Source organism: Apodemus sylvaticus, chromosome 4 (assembly GCF_947179515.1).
Source record: "Apodemus sylvaticus chromosome 4, mApoSyl1.1, whole genome shotgun sequence".
Taxonomy (NCBI): Eukaryota; Metazoa; Chordata; class Mammalia; order Rodentia; family Muridae; genus Apodemus; species Apodemus sylvaticus.
Genome location: NC_067475.1, coordinates 54,919,061 through 54,940,576, shown reverse-complemented (window position 1 = coordinate 54,940,576; position 21,516 = coordinate 54,919,061). Strand labels below are relative to the sequence as shown.

At 45.7% G+C, this 21,516-nt stretch overlaps 1 protein-coding gene and 1 non-coding gene across 2 annotated transcripts; both read right to left on the bottom strand.

Moving 5' to 3' along the window:
- Nucleotides 1-645: 645 nt before the first annotated feature.
- Nucleotides 646-1,058, bottom strand: LOC127683965 (small Cajal body-specific RNA 2). Its single transcript, XR_007977721.1, has one exon. It is a non-coding gene; the product is annotated as a small Cajal body-specific RNA 2 (non-coding RNA).
- Nucleotides 1,059-3,299: 2,241 nt separating this feature from the next.
- Tmem167b (transmembrane protein 167B) lies at nucleotides 3,300-9,434 on the bottom strand. The gene is made up of 3 exons (XM_052179436.1): nucleotides 9,342-9,434; nucleotides 7,088-7,219; nucleotides 3,300-5,808 (listed from the first exon to the last, which is right to left on the bottom strand). Exons 1-3 carry the CDS (start codon nucleotides 9,349-9,351, stop codon nucleotides 5,726-5,728), a joined length of 225 nt encoding a protein of 74 aa, XP_052035396.1. The 5' UTR covers nucleotides 9,352-9,434; the 3' UTR covers nucleotides 3,300-5,725.
- Nucleotides 9,435-21,516: the final 12,082 nt, after the last annotated feature.

Genomic DNA, 21,516 nt, shown 5'->3' with positions numbered 1-21,516 from the left:
CACACACAGACAGACACACAAGCTTTTTCTTTTGGCACAATGTGGTAGTAGAGTGGCTGGAGTCGAAGCCCGGGAGGATGAGGCATGCATTCAGGAATCCAAGGTCATCCTCAGCTACTAACCAGGTTCCCAACCTGAGATAGAAAGAGAGCTCGCCTTAAGACAAAATAATACATCCACCCTTAAATCGTACACAGCCCATTCTAATTCACTGTATATGGAGCGAGTCCCCGTATCCAGGGTTTGTAAATATATGCTCTCTAATGGACACATTCCTCAGAAGTTGTACAGGGCATGGTACTTTTTAGCCCCAGGTGAAACTGAATAGATCGAACAAGTCCAGACTAAAAAGGACACACGGACGGACGGACACACACACACACGGTGGGAAGAGTAACCGCAGCGCGTGCACACACACGGTGGGAAGAAAAGTCACAGCACACGCGCGCGCGCGCGCGCACACACACACACACACACACACACACACACACACACACGGTGGGAAGAAAAACCGCAGCGGGAACAAAGCCTCCACCTACAAGCGGCGGCATGACGTCTGCCCTGGGTTCTTTCACCCAGAGACTCAGCAGCACGCGAGGCTACAGACGTGGGCCGGGGCTCGGCGGCGGGGTCCTGGGGCCGGGCTCGGATCAGAATCGCCTCGGTAATCAGTGGCTGGGACGGACCCGGCCTCGTCTATCTGATCAATTCATCACTTCCGAGCGCCGGGCCCGCAGGACCGATCCCGGAACCCCGGCAACCGCGGCGCCGCCACCGCCCAGGGGGCCTCGCTGCACAGCGCCCCACCGAGGGGGCTTCGCAGGAGGGCTGCTTTTCATTTCGGGGCGGCCCGGCGGGGCGGGGGTCACGACCCGATCAAATAAGATCAAGGTGTAGGCGGGGGGAGGGGCGTGGGGGGGGGACACACACTCGCCTTGCACGCCCCAGACACACGCACACCCGTACTCGCACTCGGCCCAAATGCACCATACACGCCACACAATACCAGACACCACAGTCAGCAACCCCAGCCACCAGCCACGCTCCCGCACGCAAGGAAATGGCAGTTGCACCCTCTTTTAAACACTTGGTCTTGTCTCAAAGAATTCTGGGAGGAACTACAGAGCGGCTCCTGCACACCTTGTTTATCTAGAGAATTCTCTTCTGCCACCTTGTGGCTTGGAGGTCCCAGGACACAGGCTTGATTTCCATAGATTTGGGTTTGGTTACATTTTGTTTAAAAGTCTTAAGTTGTCCAACCTGGCATCCCACTCAAGATCCTTCCACTTTAGCCTTCGGGTACTGCGATTACAAGTAGGCAGAAAGCCCAGCTTCCTTATTATGTATTAGTTTTATATAAAATGTAAATGTTTATATTCTTGTCTAGTTTTTCCTTGATTTGACCTTTTCTTTGCCCTAAATGAAAAGATATCCAACTTGTAGCTATGAAATGACCCAGTCTCAGACTTATATGGGTTGACTTTTCACCATGGACGTATCAACCCTAGGTTATTACTAACAAGTGCATCATAGGAACACTATTACAGACGTGCCTTCTCCGTGACAATACCATTTATCATGTGTATTTATTTTTTCTTGGCGGCGTCTGAGCAGTGTGTCATGGTGCATGTGTGAAGGTTAGACTTACAAAAGTCGGTTTTCTCCTTCCACCATGTGAGTCTCGGAACTAAACACGGTCTGCCAGCTTGGGTATCAGACGCTTTACCCACTAACCACTTTCTAGTGCAGTAAATACTTATTCAAAGGAGTTTTGAGTACTTAGAGACAGTATCTGTAAAATGGGGACCACGTATCCCTCACCTCACTCACTGAGCCTCCTGGTTGCCCAGAACTTGATGCTGAGTCATAATCCTGTGCCTTACATTCATTCCATTAAAATAGAATGTTTTCTTTTGGTCAGGCTCGATGGTGCAATCCCTTTTTTTTGGGGGGGGGTGGATTTGGTTTTTTCAAGACAGGGTTTCTCTGTATAGCCCTGGCGTGCCCCACCACCGCCCAGCAATGGTGCAATCCTTTAACCCCAGTACTTGAAAAGCAGAGGAAGCTTGGCCCTTTTTGAGTTCAAGTGTACATAGTATAAATTCCAGACCAGCCAGGGCTACATAGTCAGACCCAAATTTAAAAAAAAAAAAATCTAATTTTCAAGTTCCATGAGTAAAATAACAATTAAGTAGATATGCCTCTCACCACAGAAAGTGTGTTAATATTCCATCCCTCCTGTCCCTTTTCCATAAGGGGTGGCAAAGTAAAAGAAAAAATTAACCATTAGTAGAAAATTTCTGAAGCTGTAATCTGAACTTAAGCCAGTCCTAATTGGGTATTCAGTAAACAAACACTGAGGAAAAGTCCCACCACATGCCCCAGAATCCCACTGGCTCAGACATTGCCTAAGGGCTTGGGTGGTTAACCCCATAACCTCAGAATGAAGAACTTCACCAATAATGCAAAATGACACTTTTTCTGTTCTGTTCTGTTTTGTTTTTTTTAAGGCAGAGTTTCTCCGTGTAACAGCACTGGCTGTCCTGGAACTCTTTGTAGACTAGGTTGGCCTCAAACTCACAAAGACCCTCCAGTGCTGGGATTCAAGGTGGGTGCCATGAATCCTGCTATGAATAGCAGCAATGGGCCTGTTGGCTAAGTGTCCGAAGGCTCACCAGAACGACAGTACTTACTCCAGTGAGTCAACCTGCCAGGAGCCATTCTCACATAGATCTCAAAACCTCCTCCTTTCAGTCATCTTACATGCTCAAGCCTGCTTTTAGAAGGAAAAATACTCTCAAGTTAGCCAAGTAGCAAGGCGGTCAGCACATACAGAGCTCACCTGAGTTGGTTAGAACAAACAGAGCTCATCTGCAGCTAGGTTACTATAGCAATCTCTTTCTATTTCACCTCCTCGTGATCATTTTAGTTAGCCAGCTTCCTTGAAATTCAGCCAGCTTTCCCATGAGATTCTGAGACAATTCTGAGAGACTACTCCATAGAGACAATGCTTGCCCCCTAAGAGACTGTTCCCCAGAGACAATGTTTGCCCCCTCATACTTCCTCCCTACATCCTGCTTGCTTTCCTTTATATTGTGGTGTGTAAAACAACAAAATTTTACAGCTTGATCAGAATCCTGTCTTGCTGTCGTCTCTTGCATCTCTTGTCCCCCATTCTCTCCTAGGTGGTCCAGGGAACCCGCTGACTGCCCTGCGGGTTGGGACACCAACCTGCTCTCGCAGAAGCCAGGAGAGCACTGAGCAGCTCAATAAGCACACATGACAAAGCAGGCAAAAAACACAGGGAAAAAAGTTTATTTTCAAGGATTGTGCCAACAATGGTGAATAGAAAAGGAGCTGATTCGGCTATAAAAAGGAGCTGTCTCATCTGACCCTGGTGACGGGGCTGATGACGACGCCGGCTTGAGTCTGAAGTGATATTGCTGCTTTCATACCTCCACCTCTGAAGGACCTCCCCTAGGACAATTCATCATTTCTTTTTCTTTGCCAAAAATGAAACATATCAGCCTAAATAATAAGTACACCAGGTACTTATTATTTTATATCAAAAATGAAAAAGGCCATTTGCCTCTTCCTGTATTTTTTTGATACACTCTGATAAGAAAACATCTCAACATTTAGGCCAAGAGGACCCATGATGGAAGTGGCAGAACGAAAGCTGTTTAAGAAGTGAAGCTGTTTTCTAGACCACAGTCAGAGAAGCCAACCCTACTCGAAAACAATTCATTAAATACAAACTAACTAGTATTGTGCCTACTTCCCAAGGGACACCCAGTTGGTCAACTGGTCCCAAACTCCCACCTACAAGATCTCTCCAGACCCATTACATTTTCATCTCTCCTGAGGAAAGATCATAGGAATGACCAGAAAACAGCGACCATCTACCTGTGGGCCAGTCCCTAGAGAGGCTCACACACGCAGTAATGAGTGCCTGGTGACTTTTACACTGCTGCAAACCCTCCCAGCACCCAGCTGCATCAGGACCTGCGCTTCTAAGCAGCCTTTGTTTTGGTGCAGCACGCAGACAAAAGGGAATTTAACTTCTGGAAGCGAGCCCTGCATGGGTCCCGTCAAGCTTTATGACACACAATTCAATTGAGCATGTGTGTACTCATGGGCATTGTAATATTAGACCTACTGTTTTGTTCCATGAAGTTGCAGACTTCACGTTTACCAGTTGATTCTTCTGCAGGCGTAAGGAGGGAAAGGAGAAATCTTCCTCAGATGCTGAGTCATCTAACATCACCTGCTCGGAGTCCTCACACTCCATGGAGAGCCCTCAACACTCAGTTGCAAAGCTTCATTTTTCTTTCCTCAGAAACACACTCATTAATGGACTCTTCGAGCTGACCAAATGTTAGTATCAGCGACTTTTCTCATTTCAGTTTCTCATGGTCCTAACAGAGAGTGAAATACTGCAGTATGGATGATACTAAGAATTTGCAGAGGCATAACTAAAACTTGCTGGAACCCAGATTGAAGAACAGCTTGTGTCTTTTATGACAAACAAAACTCCCATCTACAGAAATGTTCATCGCAATAAATTCTTATACTAGATGAGCTTACTAGTATATGAATTGATATACTAATTTACTTATCTCTTCTACCAGAACTTCAAATATATTAATCAATTATTTTTTCAATAGTCCCCTCCCCCAGCACTTGTATTTAAAACTGAGTAACAGTATTTAGCACTAGGCAATTTAGAAAGTGTTTAAAAGGCTTTAGGAAACACCGAGAGTTGATCTGTTCTCTCTCTCAGTCGCTGAGTGAGGTCTTCTCTGGGGACACTGGCAGGCAGAAAACCGAGGCCTTGGCTCAGTCACTGCTCCTTCCTGATAACCCTGGATTGCACATGCGCTCAGGTTCTCTTGGGAAAACCCTCAAGATGCCAGCATGTGGCAATCTGTTCTCTCTGCAGTGAGAGCCACCCTCTCTTAAGTTCCCAGACACACAGAAAGAACACATCTCAAAAGCCAACCAATTGTTTGCCTTTCATAGTTCCTAGTTCTCATCCAGCCTCTCTCTCTGCACTTCACCAGATCCAAATTAGCCAATGGGAAAAAAAAAAGGAAGCCTTAAAAATTACCTCCTGGCACATGCCTTTAATTCAGGAGGCAGAGGCAGGCAGCTCTCTGTGAGTTTGAGACTAGCCTGCTCTACATAGAGAGTCCCCGGACAGCCAAGGCTATGCCTCTCTTTAAATAAAAAAGTCTTCCTTCTGGGAAGTCTGAACAAAGCCTATGCCATTCCCCAGGAGCCTCAGTTCTCAAAGGTTCTGATCAAGGACCAACGAGCACAGTCGACAACCAGCTGTAGGTTGTTTTATCAGTGCTGGGGAAGGAACCCAAGACTCTGTCAATGCTAATCAAATGCTCTACGGCTGAGTGCCACCCAGCCTAGGCTTTTAAGCAGAAGATACAGAATCACATCAGTCAGGGGGTGTAATTTATCTGGACATACAGACTTGCTGCTGAGGGCTGATTAACGCAGAGATCAAAAAAGGTTGGCTTTCTGGAATCCCCTGAAGCGAAAATAATGTTTGTGACCATGAGTTTCCCCACATGTGGCAGGCAGATGCTTCAGTGTCATCTTGGTGACACTGATGATTTTAGCTCAACTCTCCTATGCTGGGTCCAGGTTTCCGACAAGTTCTTCATCTTTATCCCCTTGGTTGGCAGTTGATGAGCTGGATGGCTGGAGTTCATTTGATAAACAGGACGTAAAAGGCCATCACGATGCAGGCAACTGCCACAGCAGCATGCAGCCGGGTCCCAATCACAGCAGCTAGAGGACACATGGAGAGAGGCGTCACACCAGGCTCTTCACAGAAGCCTTGCTTTCACACCTCGCTCTCAACCTCTAAAGAGAGCCAAGGGTTTTGAGAGTCTGGAAACATTCTTAACTGACACCTGCGTGCTCCAGGCTCTACACGGATTGCTTAGCCCTGGTCCCCTTCACTTTCTGAGGTAGAATCGCACTGTGTAGCCCTAGCTGGCCTCCCAGTGTTGCGATTAAAGGCGAGTGTGCTGCCATCCATGCCTGCCCTCCCTAACCCTTTCAGAGTCAAGGCTCACTATGCAATAGGATTCTAGAGATGTGTCACCATGCCTGTCCTTATTTTACCCTATTTAAAAAATATTTACATAAGCTGGGCGTGGTGGCGCATGCCTGTAATCCCAGCACTTGGGAGGCAGAGGCAGGGGGATTTCTGTGTTCAAGGCCAGCCTGGTCTACAGAGTGAGTTCCAGGACAGCCAGGGCTACAGAGAAACCCTGTCTCAAAAAACCAAAAAAAAAAAAAAAAAAAAAAATTCCTGAAATTAAAAAATCCCCCAAATTAAAAAAAGCTAATTATATATATATATATATATATATATATATATATATATATATATGAATTCGTTAAGGTAAAAGTTAATGTTCCAATATGTTCTGTTAAAAACAAAAGTAAGTAGAAAACTATTCTTCCTGCTAAGAGGAATTTCAGGCCAGCCTAAAATAATTTAACTTGTGAAATATCTCCACCTCACCCCAGGAGACCAAATATTACTACATTGGCCAAGAACAACCTCACTTGTTGCTTCCCAAGTAGCTGGAACTACAAGCATGTGTCACACCTGGCATTGTATGTAGTCTTTTATTTAACCTTATAACAGCAAAATTACCTAGAAAGTAAAACATACAAATATGCCTTAAGCAACTGCTAATGTAAATTTTACCTCTTCCCTCAACTTTATTTTATTAGCAGACCCTAGGCAAAACCCTTACCCACAATTGTGAGAACCTAAGTCAAAATCCCAGAAGCCACATAAAATACGGCTATAGTGATACAAATCTGTACTCTCAGTACTTATAGCATAAGTAGGCATGACAAATGCTGGAAGCTCACAGCCCAGCTAGCCAGGTGTTCAAAGCACCAACCACGCACCCACAACACATCACACACACACTCACATAGTAAAGATGAGTCCAAATATAGCCCCAGTCTTAACGCCTTCTGTTTTACAGAACCACACTGCTCAGAAACAGCTATGTTCTCTCTCTGTACCCAGATAAGACCTTACCTTTGTAAAATACACCCCAAACTCCCTTCTTCTCTGAGAGCAGCCAGGTTTTGAGACGAGGTACTTTCTTGAAGTAGGCACAGGTGCAAACAAAGAGCAAGCCAAACACCAGAATCCCATCCAAGGAGTACACTGTCACATAAAGAAGAGAGGATCTTTGATGCTGCTCTAGCCTGCGGAGGTGATCCTGACCAGACTTCGCTGCTGAGATCATCTCAGCGGCAGCGCCAACACTGAGCACGAAGGGGCCAACAATCTTGGCACTGTTTCCCCAACCTGCTTGTAAAAAGTCCCTTTACCACACCACTCCCATGCCCTCACTACAAACTAGGAAACACGTGTGTATCTGTGGATCTCTAGGAGTAACTGATGCTAGCGCTGGGCTTTACGCGTCTTGAGAGTCTGAGCATCAAGATTTACATCTGTCCTTGATATAAATCACTCATCAGATGCGGGGAAGCTCAATCTTTAGCCAAGTTTCTCAGCTCTGCGTCTGTTGGTAAAGCACGTGTTAAGGCGGACCATAAAGCTTAATGGAAATCCCAAGAGTTAAGCCTCATATGGCTGCACTTTTGCTATACTCCGTTGACATTTCAAGCACAGTACAGTTTACAAGTCATATTCCTGCCAGGACAAAAGATGTGCATAAAACGAAAGTCAGGAAACACTGACTCCGTAAGACACAACGAGGCACTCCCGTAACACTGGCATTAGCAAAGTGCAGCCCAAGTTACCAAGGGAGACCCTGTCCTGCTTTTGTTCCAGACAGAGTCCTACTGTGTAGGCAGGGCTGGCCTTAAACTTGTGCTCTGCCTGCCTCCCTCTACTCCACGCTGGGTTTAGAAGCATGCCACATACATCCTGCAAAGCCCACTCTCAAAACCGACAAAACAAAAATGTATTTGGTGCTTAGATAACACAGAAAGCTCTCAGTTCTGTTTCTTATATGTGTTATACAGGTGAGCAAAATGGATTACATAAAGGCAGAATTTATCCAGTAACCACTATGCTAGATAGAATATTTTATTTCCTAGTTTACTCTTATGTCTTCCGCTGGGTGATGTTCCTTCTTAAACTTTGTGTGCTATGGTAAGACTGACTACCCAAATATTCAAATGAATATTATATACAACCAGGGTCTTCTACAGTTCTAGCCAGTTATGGACCATTCTGACTTGTTTCAGTGAAACTATTTCACAGCTAGTTCCAGTATACCAGACAACTCATAGACAGTTCATGGATGCCTTACATGATACTCTTTTGCTCCTATAAGTTCTTATAGACAATGCCAAAATTCACAAGGAAATGACATTTCAGTCTTCAGCATCAAGTCTACGGAAGTCTATGAGAAATGCTTTCTTGAGCCTCTCCAACCATAGTGCCTAAAAAGGCTTTCTTATTTCCTTTCCTGTAAGACTGACTATAAAGGTCTTAATTCATCCTCTAGAACCAGAAAATCATGACTATAAAGTTGACTGAGGCAACCTGGAAGCATTATAAGTGCTTCATTATTAATAAAAGGCAGCTTCAGCCGGGCGGTGGTGGTGCACGCCTGTAATCCCAGCACTCTTGGAGGCAGAGGCAGGCGGATTTCTGAGTTCGAGGCCAGCCTAGCCTACAGAGTGAATTCCAGGACAGCCGGGTCTATACAGAGAAACCCTGTTTCGAAAAAAAAAAAAAAACAAAAACCAAATCCACCCTTTGCAATATTAGCCAGAAGTTCCAGATGGAGCCACCCAGCTAGGACTTTAGAGTCAAACAAGTGAAGGCTTTTTTTTGTCATTTAAATTAAAAGCAAAACAAACAAACAAACAAACATAAAAGTTTGGGGATTGTCTACAGTCACCTCCCCCACAAACTATGGGATTTGGTACCATTACTAGGTCCATCCAACCAGCTTACTGCCAGAAACTATGAGACTTTGGGGAACTGGATAATAAGCTTCTCTTCCCTGGGGTCTAGCAGCCTAATTGTACAGTGACCGACCTCCCCAGTGGCCAGAACCAACTTCTAAGAAAGAAAAGAGAGAGAAGGGTGATAACGAAAAAGTCAGGTGTGGGTACGAGGGTACCTTGATGGGCTTGAGAAAGAGAAACTGCAAGGAGCATCCTAGACAGGAGTTAGGGGCTCCCCAAGGTCCAGGGGGGCCGGGCTGGGAGGGGGCGGGGGGAACGGCCACGTCAGTCTAGCCCCGCCCGCCACGTTTGGTCCCGGTGCTCTACCGCCACCCTCCGCTCGGACCCCCAGCTCTCACCGTTCGTCATGGCGGTAGTGCCCGGCCGGGGTGAGGGGTCCGGGTTCAGCTGAGGCGGCTGCAAAGGCGGGGGAACCCGGATCCCACTTGACACTTCCCGATCCGGGCCGTGGTGACGGGAACGAGCCGTAGTACGCAAGCGCCAGGACCGAGAGAGAAACGCCGAACTCGGTCAGACGTAATTAGCTGATTGTCGAGCCAAGGCCCCACCCTGCCTACGTAGCGTCTGCGTCCCTACGTAGTGTTAGGAGAACGTGGTGGGCGAGCTTCCTTTGTGGTCAAGGCAACCGGATGTCCGCCTGTTTGTCCCTGTTTAACTAGACCGACTGGACCAAGACAGTGTTTGAAAAATAAAGGCTGTAGGGTTTCCGCTGCGGCTGTTGCTTGTGTGTGTGTGTGTGTGTGTGTGTGTGTGTGTGTGTATCTGTCTGTGTGTTTCTGTGTGTCTCTGTGTGTTCGTGTGTATGTGTGTGTCTGTGCGTGTGTCTGTGTATCTGTGTGTGTGTGAACAGCAGCCCACTTATAATGGTGGGAGAGTATGCTTTCTTTTTATTTCATGTATGTGGTTACACAGTCGCTGTCTTCAGACACACCAGTAGAGGGCATCGGATCCCTTACAGATGGTTGTGAGCCACCATATGGTTGCTGGGAATTGAACTCAGGAACGCAATGTGCCAGAATGTGTCCTTCCCCCGAAGTATCTATTTGGGAACAAACTTAGGGTTCAAGTGATTCATGGCCAAGAAATAAAAGAAAACCATCCCCTTTTCTCCAACTTATTTAGGTGACAACTGGTAATGAAATCAGGTACAAGTTCTTGTCGTAGTTTCAAGGTTTGTTGACTATAGGATGAATCCCCAGGTAGGGCAGTCTCTGGGTGACCTTTACTTCAGTCTCTGCTCCACACATTGTCTCCCTTATTGCTCCTGTGATTATTATGTTCCCTTTCTTAGAGAAACCAAAACACCCTCACTCAAGTCCTCCTTCTTCTTGAGCTTCCTGTGCTGGGTGAATTGTAACTTGTTTATTTTGAGCTTTTGGGCTAACATCCGCTTATTAGTGAGTGCATACCCTGTGCGTTCTTTTGTGATTGGGTTACCTCACTTTCTAGTTCCAAGAAGTGTATACCAAAAGGAGCATGCCATGGTTGTCCCGAGGGGCCCTGCCAGAGCCTTACAATACAGAGGCAGATGCTAGCAACCAACTATTGGACTGGGTGTGGGGGTCTCCAATGGAGGAGCTGGAGGGTGGTCTGGAGTTGCTGAAGGGGTTTACAGCCCCATGGGAAGAACAATTACTTCAGCCACCCAGATGCCCCAAGACTCCCAGGGATTGAACCATCAACCAAGGGTATATATACATGGTTCCAGCCAAAAATGTGGCAGAGGAAGTCCTTGTTGGGCATCAGTGGGAGGAGTGGTCCTTGACTGGGTAAAGGTTCAATAGAGGCCCGAACAAAGGGGGGGGGGTTGGGTGGAGGCGGGGGTGGGGGGGGTGGGAGCAGGGGTTGGGGGGTCTTTGGGGGGGAAATCAGGAAAGGTTTTACCATTGGCAATGTAAATGAAGACAATAAAAATAGTCAATAAAAAGAAAGAAGGAAAGAAAGAAAGACAGACAGAAAGAAAGAAAGAAAGAAAGAAAGAAAAAAAGAAAGAAAGAAAGAAAGAAAGAAAGGAAGGAAGGAAGAAAGAAATCAGGTACAGTTCCAAGAGAAAAACACTTGGGAACCAGGCTGTAATGCTAAGGAATTGAACATAAGGTGGCGCACGTGTGAATGCGACAGCAGGATCACTTATCCTACCATACCAAGCTGAAAACGGCACCACTGTCTGGATAGTTGGACTGTCTTCTTTGGGGGGACACGGTTTGTTCGTTTTGTTTTGTTATTTTGTTCTTATGGCCTGCAGCAGTACTATGTCCTGTAATATCTGAAACCCAACCAGAGTTTGAGTGAGAGAGGTGGGGGAGGGGGGATACCACAGGAGTTGCTCAGGCTCCTGGGACAGCCCTTGTTAGGTGGCTTCTCCTGGCGGGAATCTAGCCAAGCTGCGTCTGACTTTTGTAAACGAAATAAGAAAAATTTACAACAAAAGCCACATATGTCAGATCCTAAGGCTTTCAGTTGTCAGAAGCATTCAGACGACTTCCTGTTTGTTAGAATGTTTTGGGTTTTTTTTTTTCCCCTTGAACTAACAGAATAGTTTATCTCCTGAGTTTAAGTCAGGCTGGTCTCACCTCTTCAGAAACTGCCCCACCATGACTTTTCTGAAGATATTTTGACTAGATGATAACAGTCTGATGATGAGGTGGGGTGCAAGGGACAACGCTTTAGGTCCTGTGTTGTAAGCTGGGACATGTGACTATAGGCAGTCGGGTCTGCTTTACTAGAGTCTGGCTGAAAGTGCTGCACTCCTGTCATGAGAGTGGTGGTTAAACCTAAGAATTCTGTCCATTCCGCTACAGTGCCATCTGCTGGCTGTGAACCGCCTGGTTACTTGGAACAAAACTGTGAAGATTGGAATGGACAGAGTCAAGAGGAGGAGACCACCAGCAGCAACAACAGTGATCACAATGTTTGATGTAGAGAGGAGTCCTTGAGAAAATATTAAGAGATTACTCAAATTAAGAGATTACAGCATCAAAAAGCAAATGATATATAGAAAAAAAGCTAACGTCATCACTAATCCAATCACTTGGATGGCATGTGTGGGCATACACACAGGACATTCCACAAACCAAGACAGAACTATAAAGATGGCCTAGCGGTTGATAGCATTTGCTTCTCTTGCTAAGACCTTCATTAGGTTTCCAGCACCCAAGGGATGGCTCACAACTGTATGTTCCTCTAGTTCCAGGAGATTCTGTTTTAGAAATAATATGTCTTCCTATTGAAAAACTGCTCCTCACACCAGGCAAAGATCTGCACTAAAGTGCCTGGCTGACTGTGGTTAACCTAAATTGGAGTCAGCCTCGACAGGATTGTACTAACTGGTAGCTTGAATATGCTTGGCCCAGAGAGTGGCACTATTAGGAGGTGTGACCTTGTTGGAGTATGGCCTCGTTGGAGGAAGTGTGTTACTGCAGGGGTGGGCTTTTAGACCCTTTCTCCTGGCTGCTGTCAGATCAAGATGCAGAACTCTCAGATCCTCCAGCGCCATGCCTGCCTGGACACTGCCATGCTTCCCACCATGATGATAAAGGACTGAACCTTTGAACCTGTAAGCCAGCACCTTTATAGGAGTTGCCTTGTGTTGGGTTCCATAGCTGCCTGCAGCTATTACGAAGCGGGTTTCTGGAACAGAAGCTGAGGGATAAATAGGGAAGGGGCAAGGGATGAATAGGAAAGGGGCGAAAAGAAGAATGGCCAAAACAATATTCAAAGCCAGAAACTTTAATGGCGCCAGACCTTTTAACAGTTTGGGCAAACCCTTTCCCCCAGACTCCGGGCTGAGTTCTGGTGGAAGTTGTCTAGCTTCTCTTGGAGGTCCTCCTCTTGACTGCTCCGGCAGCTGGGTGGGTCACATGCTTAAAATTCAGGAATTCCTAGACCTGGAGGAACAATGAACTTAACCTTTACTTCGAGCACTCCACCCTAGGTGGAGCAGGATCCTGGCTATCTGGGAGATGTTAACCTTGACCATAGTCTTGTACACTCTTAGCACTCCACCCAAGGATAAATATTCTGCTTTAACCTACTTCCCTATTATGTCCTAATGGCTTATTCCTGCCGGAAGCCAGGGATTGTCCTTGACCAAAGTCAAACTCTGACCTTGTGCATGACTGCCCCAATAAGGCTCTGTACAGCCTTGGCCATGGTGTCTCTTCATAGCAATGGAAGCTCTAACTAAGACACTAACTCATACATACTTTGGCTTATGCATTCCACAAACACTGTCATCCTGGGTCCCAGTCCCAAATTATACTTCAGTCAATTTAAGCAGAAACAGGAGACTGAGTCTGGCCACTTGGGCTCATAAAAGATTAGGAAAGCAAAAATATCACCTAATGCCAGGGTTATTTTAAGTATGTCAGTGTTGTTCCTTTTTGAATAGTTGTTGCCCAGGGTTGTCTTGTTTACCTGGCAGAATTATCTGTTTCATTTTGTTTTGTTTGTTTGTTTGGTTGGTTGGTTTTTGGTTTTTCAAGACAGGGTTTCTCTGTGTAGCCCTGGCTGTCCTATAACTCTGGAGACCAGGCTGGCCTCAAACTGAGAAATCTGCCTCTGCCTCCTACGTGCTTGGATTAAAGACATGCACCACCACTGCCCTGCTGAATTATATGTTTCTTGTTAAGAACACAGGGACCTATTTACAGACCAGGAGGATTTAGTGGTGGTTGTGATCCTCAGACGCCCCCTTGAGCAACCCCCCTTAGAGGTTTGTCTAATGGCAGATATGATCTAATGGGAGCTGGCATTCCTGATGAATAAACATTTATATCCTAGCATCCAAAATGTCATTTATCTAACAGGCCTGGTTAGCATGCTACTTACCTTTAAGTATCTTGGAGTCTCTGGGCAGTGGTGGTGTGTGCCTTTAATCCCAGCACTTGGGAGGCAGAGGCAGGTGGATTTCTGAGTTTGAGGTCAGCCTGGTCTACAGAGTGAGTTCCAGGACAGCCAGGGCTACACAGAGAAACCCTGTGTAAAGGGGGGGGGGAGTATTTTGGAGGCAATACTCCACTAGCTAAATTCTACTTTTGTGAAGGAAATCTATTACTAAGTCCTCTATAACAGGGCGGTGGTGGCACATACCTGTAATCCCAGCACTCTGGGAGGCAGAGGCAGGTGGATTTCTGAGTTCAAGGCCAGCATGGTCTACAGAGTGAGCTCCAGGACAGCCAGGGCTATACAGAGAAACCCTGTCTCGGAAAAAAACAAATCCAAAAACAACAACAACAACAACAACAAAAAACAAAGCCCTCTATAACACCAATTTTATTACTTTGAGTTTCTCCTACACCATTTCCACACTGCTGTTCTGGACTCTGTGGGCACACAAGCAGGCTCATGGTACACGAACATACATTCAGTCAAACCACTCACACATACAGAAAAATAGAACAAGCTGAACTGGGGGAACATCAAGTTGGAGGCTGATTTGGGTGGGTGAGAGAGTGAGTGAGTGAGTAAGTGAGTGAGTGAGAGAGTGAGTGAGTAAGTGAGAGTGAGTGAGAGAGTGAGTGAGAGAGAGAGAGTGAGTGAGAGAGTGAGTGAGAGTGAGTGAGTGAGAGTGAGTGAGAGAGTGAGTGAGAGAGTGAGAGTGAGAGTGAGTGAGTGAGAGAGTGAGTGAGTGAGAGAGTGAGTGAGTGAGAGTGAGTGAGTGAGTGAGAGAGTGAGTGAGAGAGTGAGTGAGTGAGAGAGAGTGAGAGAGTGAGTGAGTGAGAGTGAGTGAGTGAGAGAGAGTGAGTGAGTGAGAGAGTGAGTGAGAGAGTGAGTGAGTGAGAGTGAGTGAGTGAGTGAGAGTGAGTGAGAGAGTGAGTGAGAGTGAGTGAGTGAGAGAGTGAGTGAGAGAGTGAGTGAGAGTGAGTGAGTGAGTGAGGGAGAGAGCGAGTGAGAGAGTGAGTGAGAGAGTGAGTGAGAGTGAGTGAGTGAGAGTGAGTGAGTGAGAGTGAGTGAGAGAGTGAGTGAGTGAGTGAGTGAGAGAGTGAGTGAGTGAGAGAGTGAGTGAGTGAGTGAGTGAGAGAGTGAGTGAGTGAGAGAGTGAGTGAGTGAGTTAGTTTCAGATCAGCCTTTGCCATGTAGTAAGACTTGATTTCAATAAAACAAGGGCCAGAGATGTGACTCAGTGGTAGAGCACATGACTAATGTGTTGAAGGCTCTGCGTTCAATCCCCAGGAGTGTCAAAGAAAAGAAAGGCATTGCTCCCATCCTCAGAAGTTATTTCTCACTTTTTCTTAATACATCTGTAAACAAAATCCATTTTTCTCATTACTATCTCTATTGGTAACACATTCTGCTCCACAACTTTCCTTTGCATTCTCTCTCTCTCTCTTCTCTCTCTCTCTGTGTGTGTGTGTGTGTGTGTATTGTGTATGTGTATACTTGTAGAGATTGGAAGACAGCTCAAGGAAGTGAGTTTTCTCCTTCTACCATGTGGTGCCTGGGGACCAAGCTCAGGATGTCAGGTTAGCAGCAAGCCTCCTTCCCTTCTGAGCCATCTTACAGAGCCTCCTGATCACTTTGATAGAAAATTTGATATCCTGATTAGCAAGAAAGATTTATATATTCTAAAAAATATGAAAGTGCTACCCTTGAGTTTCCTGGAAGCATGGTCTCTTAGCAGAGGTAGGCATCAATCCAGGAGTTATGGTGCCAGGAGCTCAGGGAATCAGTGGCTTCAGGCTCTTCTTCCTTGAATTTGAAAAATTAAACTCATAGAGAGTGAGCTTAAACATTTTCTTAAAAGAAAGACGGCAGAGCTCCAGGACACCAGGGCCCGGGGCTGTTAGCCTGGAGGATTTTAATCATGGCTGAAACTAAGGTGTTAGTAGGAACTTGGGTGTTGGGGAGGGGCCACTCCAGTTAGCCCACCCATGAAGTATTCGGGTATTTCCTCCTGGTTTCATTCAGGTCTTCACGCATAGTTTACAAAGTGGGACATTCATTTAAGAGAGGACCATAATGTGGAAACCCCATCTCCCTCTGACGCGGTCTCAGACAAGGATGGACTGCCGGCAGGTCCTTGGGAAAAAACTACTTGCTCTAGGTGACTGTTGTGGTTGAATAAGAATGGCCCCCGTCAGCTGTTATATTTAAATGCTTAGTCAGGCACTGTTTGAGAAGGGTTAGGAGGGGAGGTCTTGCAAGAGGAGGTTGTCACTCGGGGTGGGCTTTGAGTTTTAAAAAGCCCCAGGCACAGTCTCTCTCTCAGCCTATGGATGGGGCATAACTCTTAGTTACTTCTCTAGCGCTATGTCTGTCTGCCATCACCCTCCCTGCCACCAAGCTTCTCAACGCGTCAAGGATGAACAAAGACTCTGAAACTGTAAGAAAAGCCCGATTACAGGCTTTTCCTTTATGAGAGTTGCTATGGTCATGCCTCTTCATAATAATAGAATAATGACTCAGACAGGTTCTTGCCTTAAAAATACCTAACTAATTTCTATCTCCTTGCCAATTGGACACAGTGGCTCATGACTGTAGTCCCAGCACTTGGGAGACAGATAATGCAATATTCTTGAGTTCAATACTAGGTTGGTCTACACTGCAAATTCTAAGCCAACCAGGGCTGTGTAGATCCTGACTCAACAAAATTTGCGTGTGTTTGTGTGTGTGTGTGTGTATGCGAGTCAGGCCCAAATTCCCCAAACCCCTATAGTAAATCCAAATATCTAGAGAAGAGCTCAGTCTAGACTATCAGAGGGTTTCTAGCAGCATGGTGAGAGCCAGCATTCCTCCTCAGGAACTAGTGAAGCTGGCTACTGTCTATCAATGGGAGCCGTCTCCTAGCAACCAAAGCGTGTGAAGGCCTCAGGCTCCTTTAGTATTGAAATACCTATTAAACAGTTCGAAGTCCACCCTAGCTCTGAGTTCTTCTTACCTCCTCCCCTACATCTTCCTCTAGCTCGAGGGCTTCCCTCCTCTGATAGCTACCAATCCTTCTTGAAATGTAGCATTGTTTTCACTCTTCTCCCCTTAGGTTCCTGCTTCTTTGATCTCACGATGCTTTCTTTACTTTCTCTGACATCCCTAGCACTGATCTTGTTGAGTCGACTACTTTCACTCTCACTACTTTCACTCTCTGTTCTGACTCTTCCAGAAGCCTCTGGCTATTTCCATACCAGGAAGCAGCCGTGTTGTCAGTTTATACACATATATCGATTTCTCCTGTATAAATGTATACATACATATTGATTTCTCCTGTGTAAGTATTGCATTAAAATGGTAGATCCTTTCTAGAGTTATTTGATTACATGAACTACTATTTACAACAATAGTTGACCCCAAGCATTACCCCCATCAAGACTGGCTAGCACTGTTGATGTTCATTTGCTTAAAAAGTATTTACCAATCAGACATGGTGGCTCATGCTTTAATGCCAGTGCTTGGGAGACAGAAGCAGGTGGATCTCTGTGAATCTGAGGCTAGTCTGGTCAACAGAGTGAGTGGAGAAAATCCTGTTTCAAAATTAATCAAACAAACAAAACCCAAGTATTTACCAATATCTATGACATGCTGAGCTAGATTTTGCAGGCAAAAATAAGTCCTTGTCCCCCAGAGAATAAAACATAAGACAGATGAATAAACAAAGTTAAGAATATACATTACATATGTGTGATATCATTTTTGATTCTGTAGAATATCTGAATATCTGCAGACTATTTTTAAATAACATTAAGTGAGAATCTGAAAGTAGGTCTGTGCATGCGAGCCTGCAGGTAGCTGGGGACCAGATAGGTCTGCGGAGCTTTAAAAGTCCCCTGTTTGTTACTGTATTGCCTCAAATTTCTGTGCTCTCCATACATATCCATCTTTGATGATTTTGTCCCAAGCATTAGGCTTTTCTGTCTTGCTGGAACACCTGGGTAGCCCCAGTGTTATCCGTTCCCGACAGGCATGTTTCTCGTCAGGCTAATGCCTGGGTCACTGACTCTTAGAGCACAAATTCAAGGAATAAGCAGAGCTCCATTGGACTGTGGCATCTCAATTCATACTTCGTCAGTTCATCTCAGCCGACACTGGAGAGCTGCCAGTTCTTGCCAAATGCCTGTCAGGCCAGAACAGTAGCCTGTTTGTTAGAATGATTGTGGTCATTGTGGTGAATGCCAATCAGTCTTGGGGACCAAGACCAGAGCATTCTGGCTTAACCCAAGAATAAGTTCAGTCTCGAAGGCGCAGCTTGCAACAATAGCTTCATTTGAATGAAAATCATTTGAAAGGGGATGTCAAACAGGCCTTCATGGATGCTACACACATTTGTTTCCAGACGTCTAAATGTAAGGAATGAGCTAGTTAACCTTAGGGAGTTGAGAGATGGATGAGAAATAGACTTTTCTTCATAAGTTTAAGGTTTAGGAGAAGCCACCTTTGGTAAGCCACATATAGAAACAAGCAGAAAAGGAGGCAGAAAGTGAGAGTAGTCAGAAATGAAAACCAAGTGTCGCGGGAGGATGAAGGACACACTGTCTTCAGTCAGAGAAGGCTTTATGAAAGAACAGACTGTTCAATGGGCCTGAAAATCATGCAGCATCTCAATAGGAATAAAAGCATTCCAGTGGGAAAGGAGCGGTGACCGGGGATCAAAGGCTGGAGAGGCAAAGTTCAAGACCAGTCTGGAGCACGCTGCACTTCTTTCTAGCTCACTCTGCATCCCTCAGGTCCTAGCCGAATCCCCGCCTGCTCCAAGGAGGCCTCCTCCGACATCCGGTCCCCTACCCCACCAACAGATGCTTAGCAAGTCTAGGCCATCAAACTCGTTAGCTGGTTACACTGAACTGTTCACTTGCATTATTGGTCACTTTATTGATGCTGAATATATTTGGCAGTTGCTTCTCAATTATTTGTTGAGGGGCCTGGGAGATGGCTCAGGGCGTGCGGAAAGGCACTTGCTGCCAAGCTTGACAGCCTGAGTTCAGTCCCCAGAATTCCGGGTGGTAGAAGGAGAGAACCAATTCCTGCAAATTGTCCATTGGCATTTACATAGCACCGTGGGACGCATGTAGAGATGCACACGACAGACAGCAAACAAACAAACAAGTAAATGTAGTAAACTTGAAAATCTGTTACACGAATAACCAAGTGTGGTCATATAGAACTGGAATGTTGGAATTTGTGAGGAAGAATGTTGTGTGACACACTTTTCCTGGGGAGGCAACACACACACACAAGCACACACCTATGCAGGCACACCTATCTATTAGGTTAGAAAGGGAGTCACCGACAAACCCAAGTAACAATGGCACCAATGTCTAACCAGGTAACCCAACCCAGTTTTGGATTTTGTTGGGATTACTAACAGGAGGATGGGTGAGGGGTTTCAGATGAGGGATGGAGCTGATTCAAAAGCAGCTGTGTCACAGCAAAACCTATTGCAACCCACATGGTAACTCATGAAACCTGCGTCCCTGCCGCTGTGCACAGCTGGACTGGCTGTGACTCTGTGAGCCGTTAATAATTCCGCTTTAAGTTGCTGGGGCCAGGCTCTCAGAAATCATCTGTTTCTGTTCTCCCAGATATGTGAGAATGTGAGACATGAACCTTTCTCTCCCTCTTGTGTGGCATATTTCTTTTCTTTTCTTTCTTTCTTTCTTTTCTTTCTTTCTTTTCTTTCTTTCTTTCTTTCTTTCTTTCTTTCTTTCTTTCTTTCTTTCTTTCTTTCTTTCTTCTCTCTCTCTCTCTTCCTTCCTCCCTCCCTCCCTCCCTCCTTCCCTTCCTCCCTTTGTTTTGTTTTTCCTCTCTTTTTTTAAAAGATCTATTTATTTATTATATGTAAGTACAATGTAGCTGTCTTCAGACACCCCAGAAGAGGGTGTCAGATCTTGTTAGGGATGGTTGTGAGCCACCATGTGATTTCTGGGATTTGGACTCAGGACCTTCGGAAAAGCAGTTGGTGCTCTTAAGTGCTGAGCCACCTCGCCAGCCCCTTGTTTTGTTTTTGGAGACAGGGTGTTTCTGTGTAGCCCTGGCTGTCCTGGAACTCACTCTGTCGACCAGGCTGGCTTTGAACTCAGAAATCCGCCTGCCTCTGCCTCCCGAGTGCTGGGATCAAAGGCGTGCGTCATCACTACCTGGCTGGACTATTTCAATCCAGAGAAAATTAACAACAGAATAGCAAAGGATTGTCGGCCATGGCCACTCCATTTTGTAACCGTCCGCATTTTGACTAAGCAATGGTAATACCTGAAACTAATTTCTCTAGGTCCTTGCCGTCTGAGTCCTGTCCGCCCTCAGCAATGGCTGCCTATGAGATGTTTTCCTGTCATTTGACATCTTTCCTCCAACCCTAAACTGGGCTCTGGAGTCCACTCTGAACTTGGAGAAGACCCCAGGGCTGTTCGCTCTGCTTTGTGTCTGGTCAGCTCATTACAGTGCTTTATTTTTCCCCGTTTCTGTTTTGGAGTTTGAGTTAAGAGGGTTGAATTATCCATTCTTCAGTTTATAGTCTGCTAGCATAAGTGTCCGGGTCTGCAGTCCTTCGCTTTTTATTTGTTCCTTTAAGCCCTATTCCCACCTTTTCTGTGCTGCTACCTTCCAGATACATTTAATGTCTCTGCCTTTTTGTTTGTTTATTTGGTTTTCTTGTTTTGATTATGTAGCCGTGGCTGGCCTCGAGCTCAAAGAGATTTTCCGGGCTCTGCCTCCAGAGGCTGGGATTAAAGGCGTGTGCCACCACACTTTTATTATTGTGTATGGGAGCCAGACGACAACCTTGCGGAGTCTGTCTTCTCACCTTTAACTTTTTATATAGGTCCCAGGGATTGAACCTAAGCCTTAGGCTTATTCTGCTAGAGCTTTTACAGACTGAAACCGCACACCTTTTGTAATTTAAAAGAAAACAAAACAAAACAAAAAAACCACCCCAACCCAAACTACTTATATATATTTTAAATTATGTATATTAATGGGGGCAAGAAAGATTGCTCTGCGGTTAAGAGCACTGGCTGCTTTTCCAGAGACTTGAGTTTGATTCCCAGCCCCTACATAGCAGTTCACAATCGTTTAACTCTAGTTCGGTGTCTCTCTTCTGGCATCTTTGGTGCTGCGCACACATGGTACACACACATGCCGGCAAAACAACCATATACATAAAATAAAGATTAATTAAAAAAAAAGTATATCTATGTGGGCTTGTGTACTTGAGTATATCAGTTCCGGAGGCAAAAAGTCATCATATTCCTCTGCAGCTGGGATTACAGGCATCTGTGAGCCTCCATAAGTATGCACAAATTTATCATTTATGTTTTCTGAGACATGGGCTCCTGATCCTTAAGCTGATCTCGAACTCCTCTTGCCTCTGCCTGCCAAGTGCAGAGATTTTTTTTTCCGGGCGTAGTATACCACGCCTGACTTCCTTGAGATTTTTAATTCCTCCTTCAGGGTTCCACGCATAAGAGCGCGTCACTGCTTTTTAGCCAATCTCTAAGCCCGGGTTAGGAGCATGGGCGTGCACGCCTAAACTGCGCAACCCCGGCCAGGCCGGAAGTGACGCACGTGTCTTATAAAACTCGCCGGCCG

What these genes read in the sequence shown, in the direction of transcription:
- Tmem167b (XM_052179436.1), bottom strand. An exon ending in TTGGGGTGTATTTTACAAAG is followed by an intron (nt 5,809 to 7,087) that starts GTAAGGTCTTAT and finishes TGTGTCCTCTAG; the next exon opens with CTGCTGTGATTGGGACCCGG.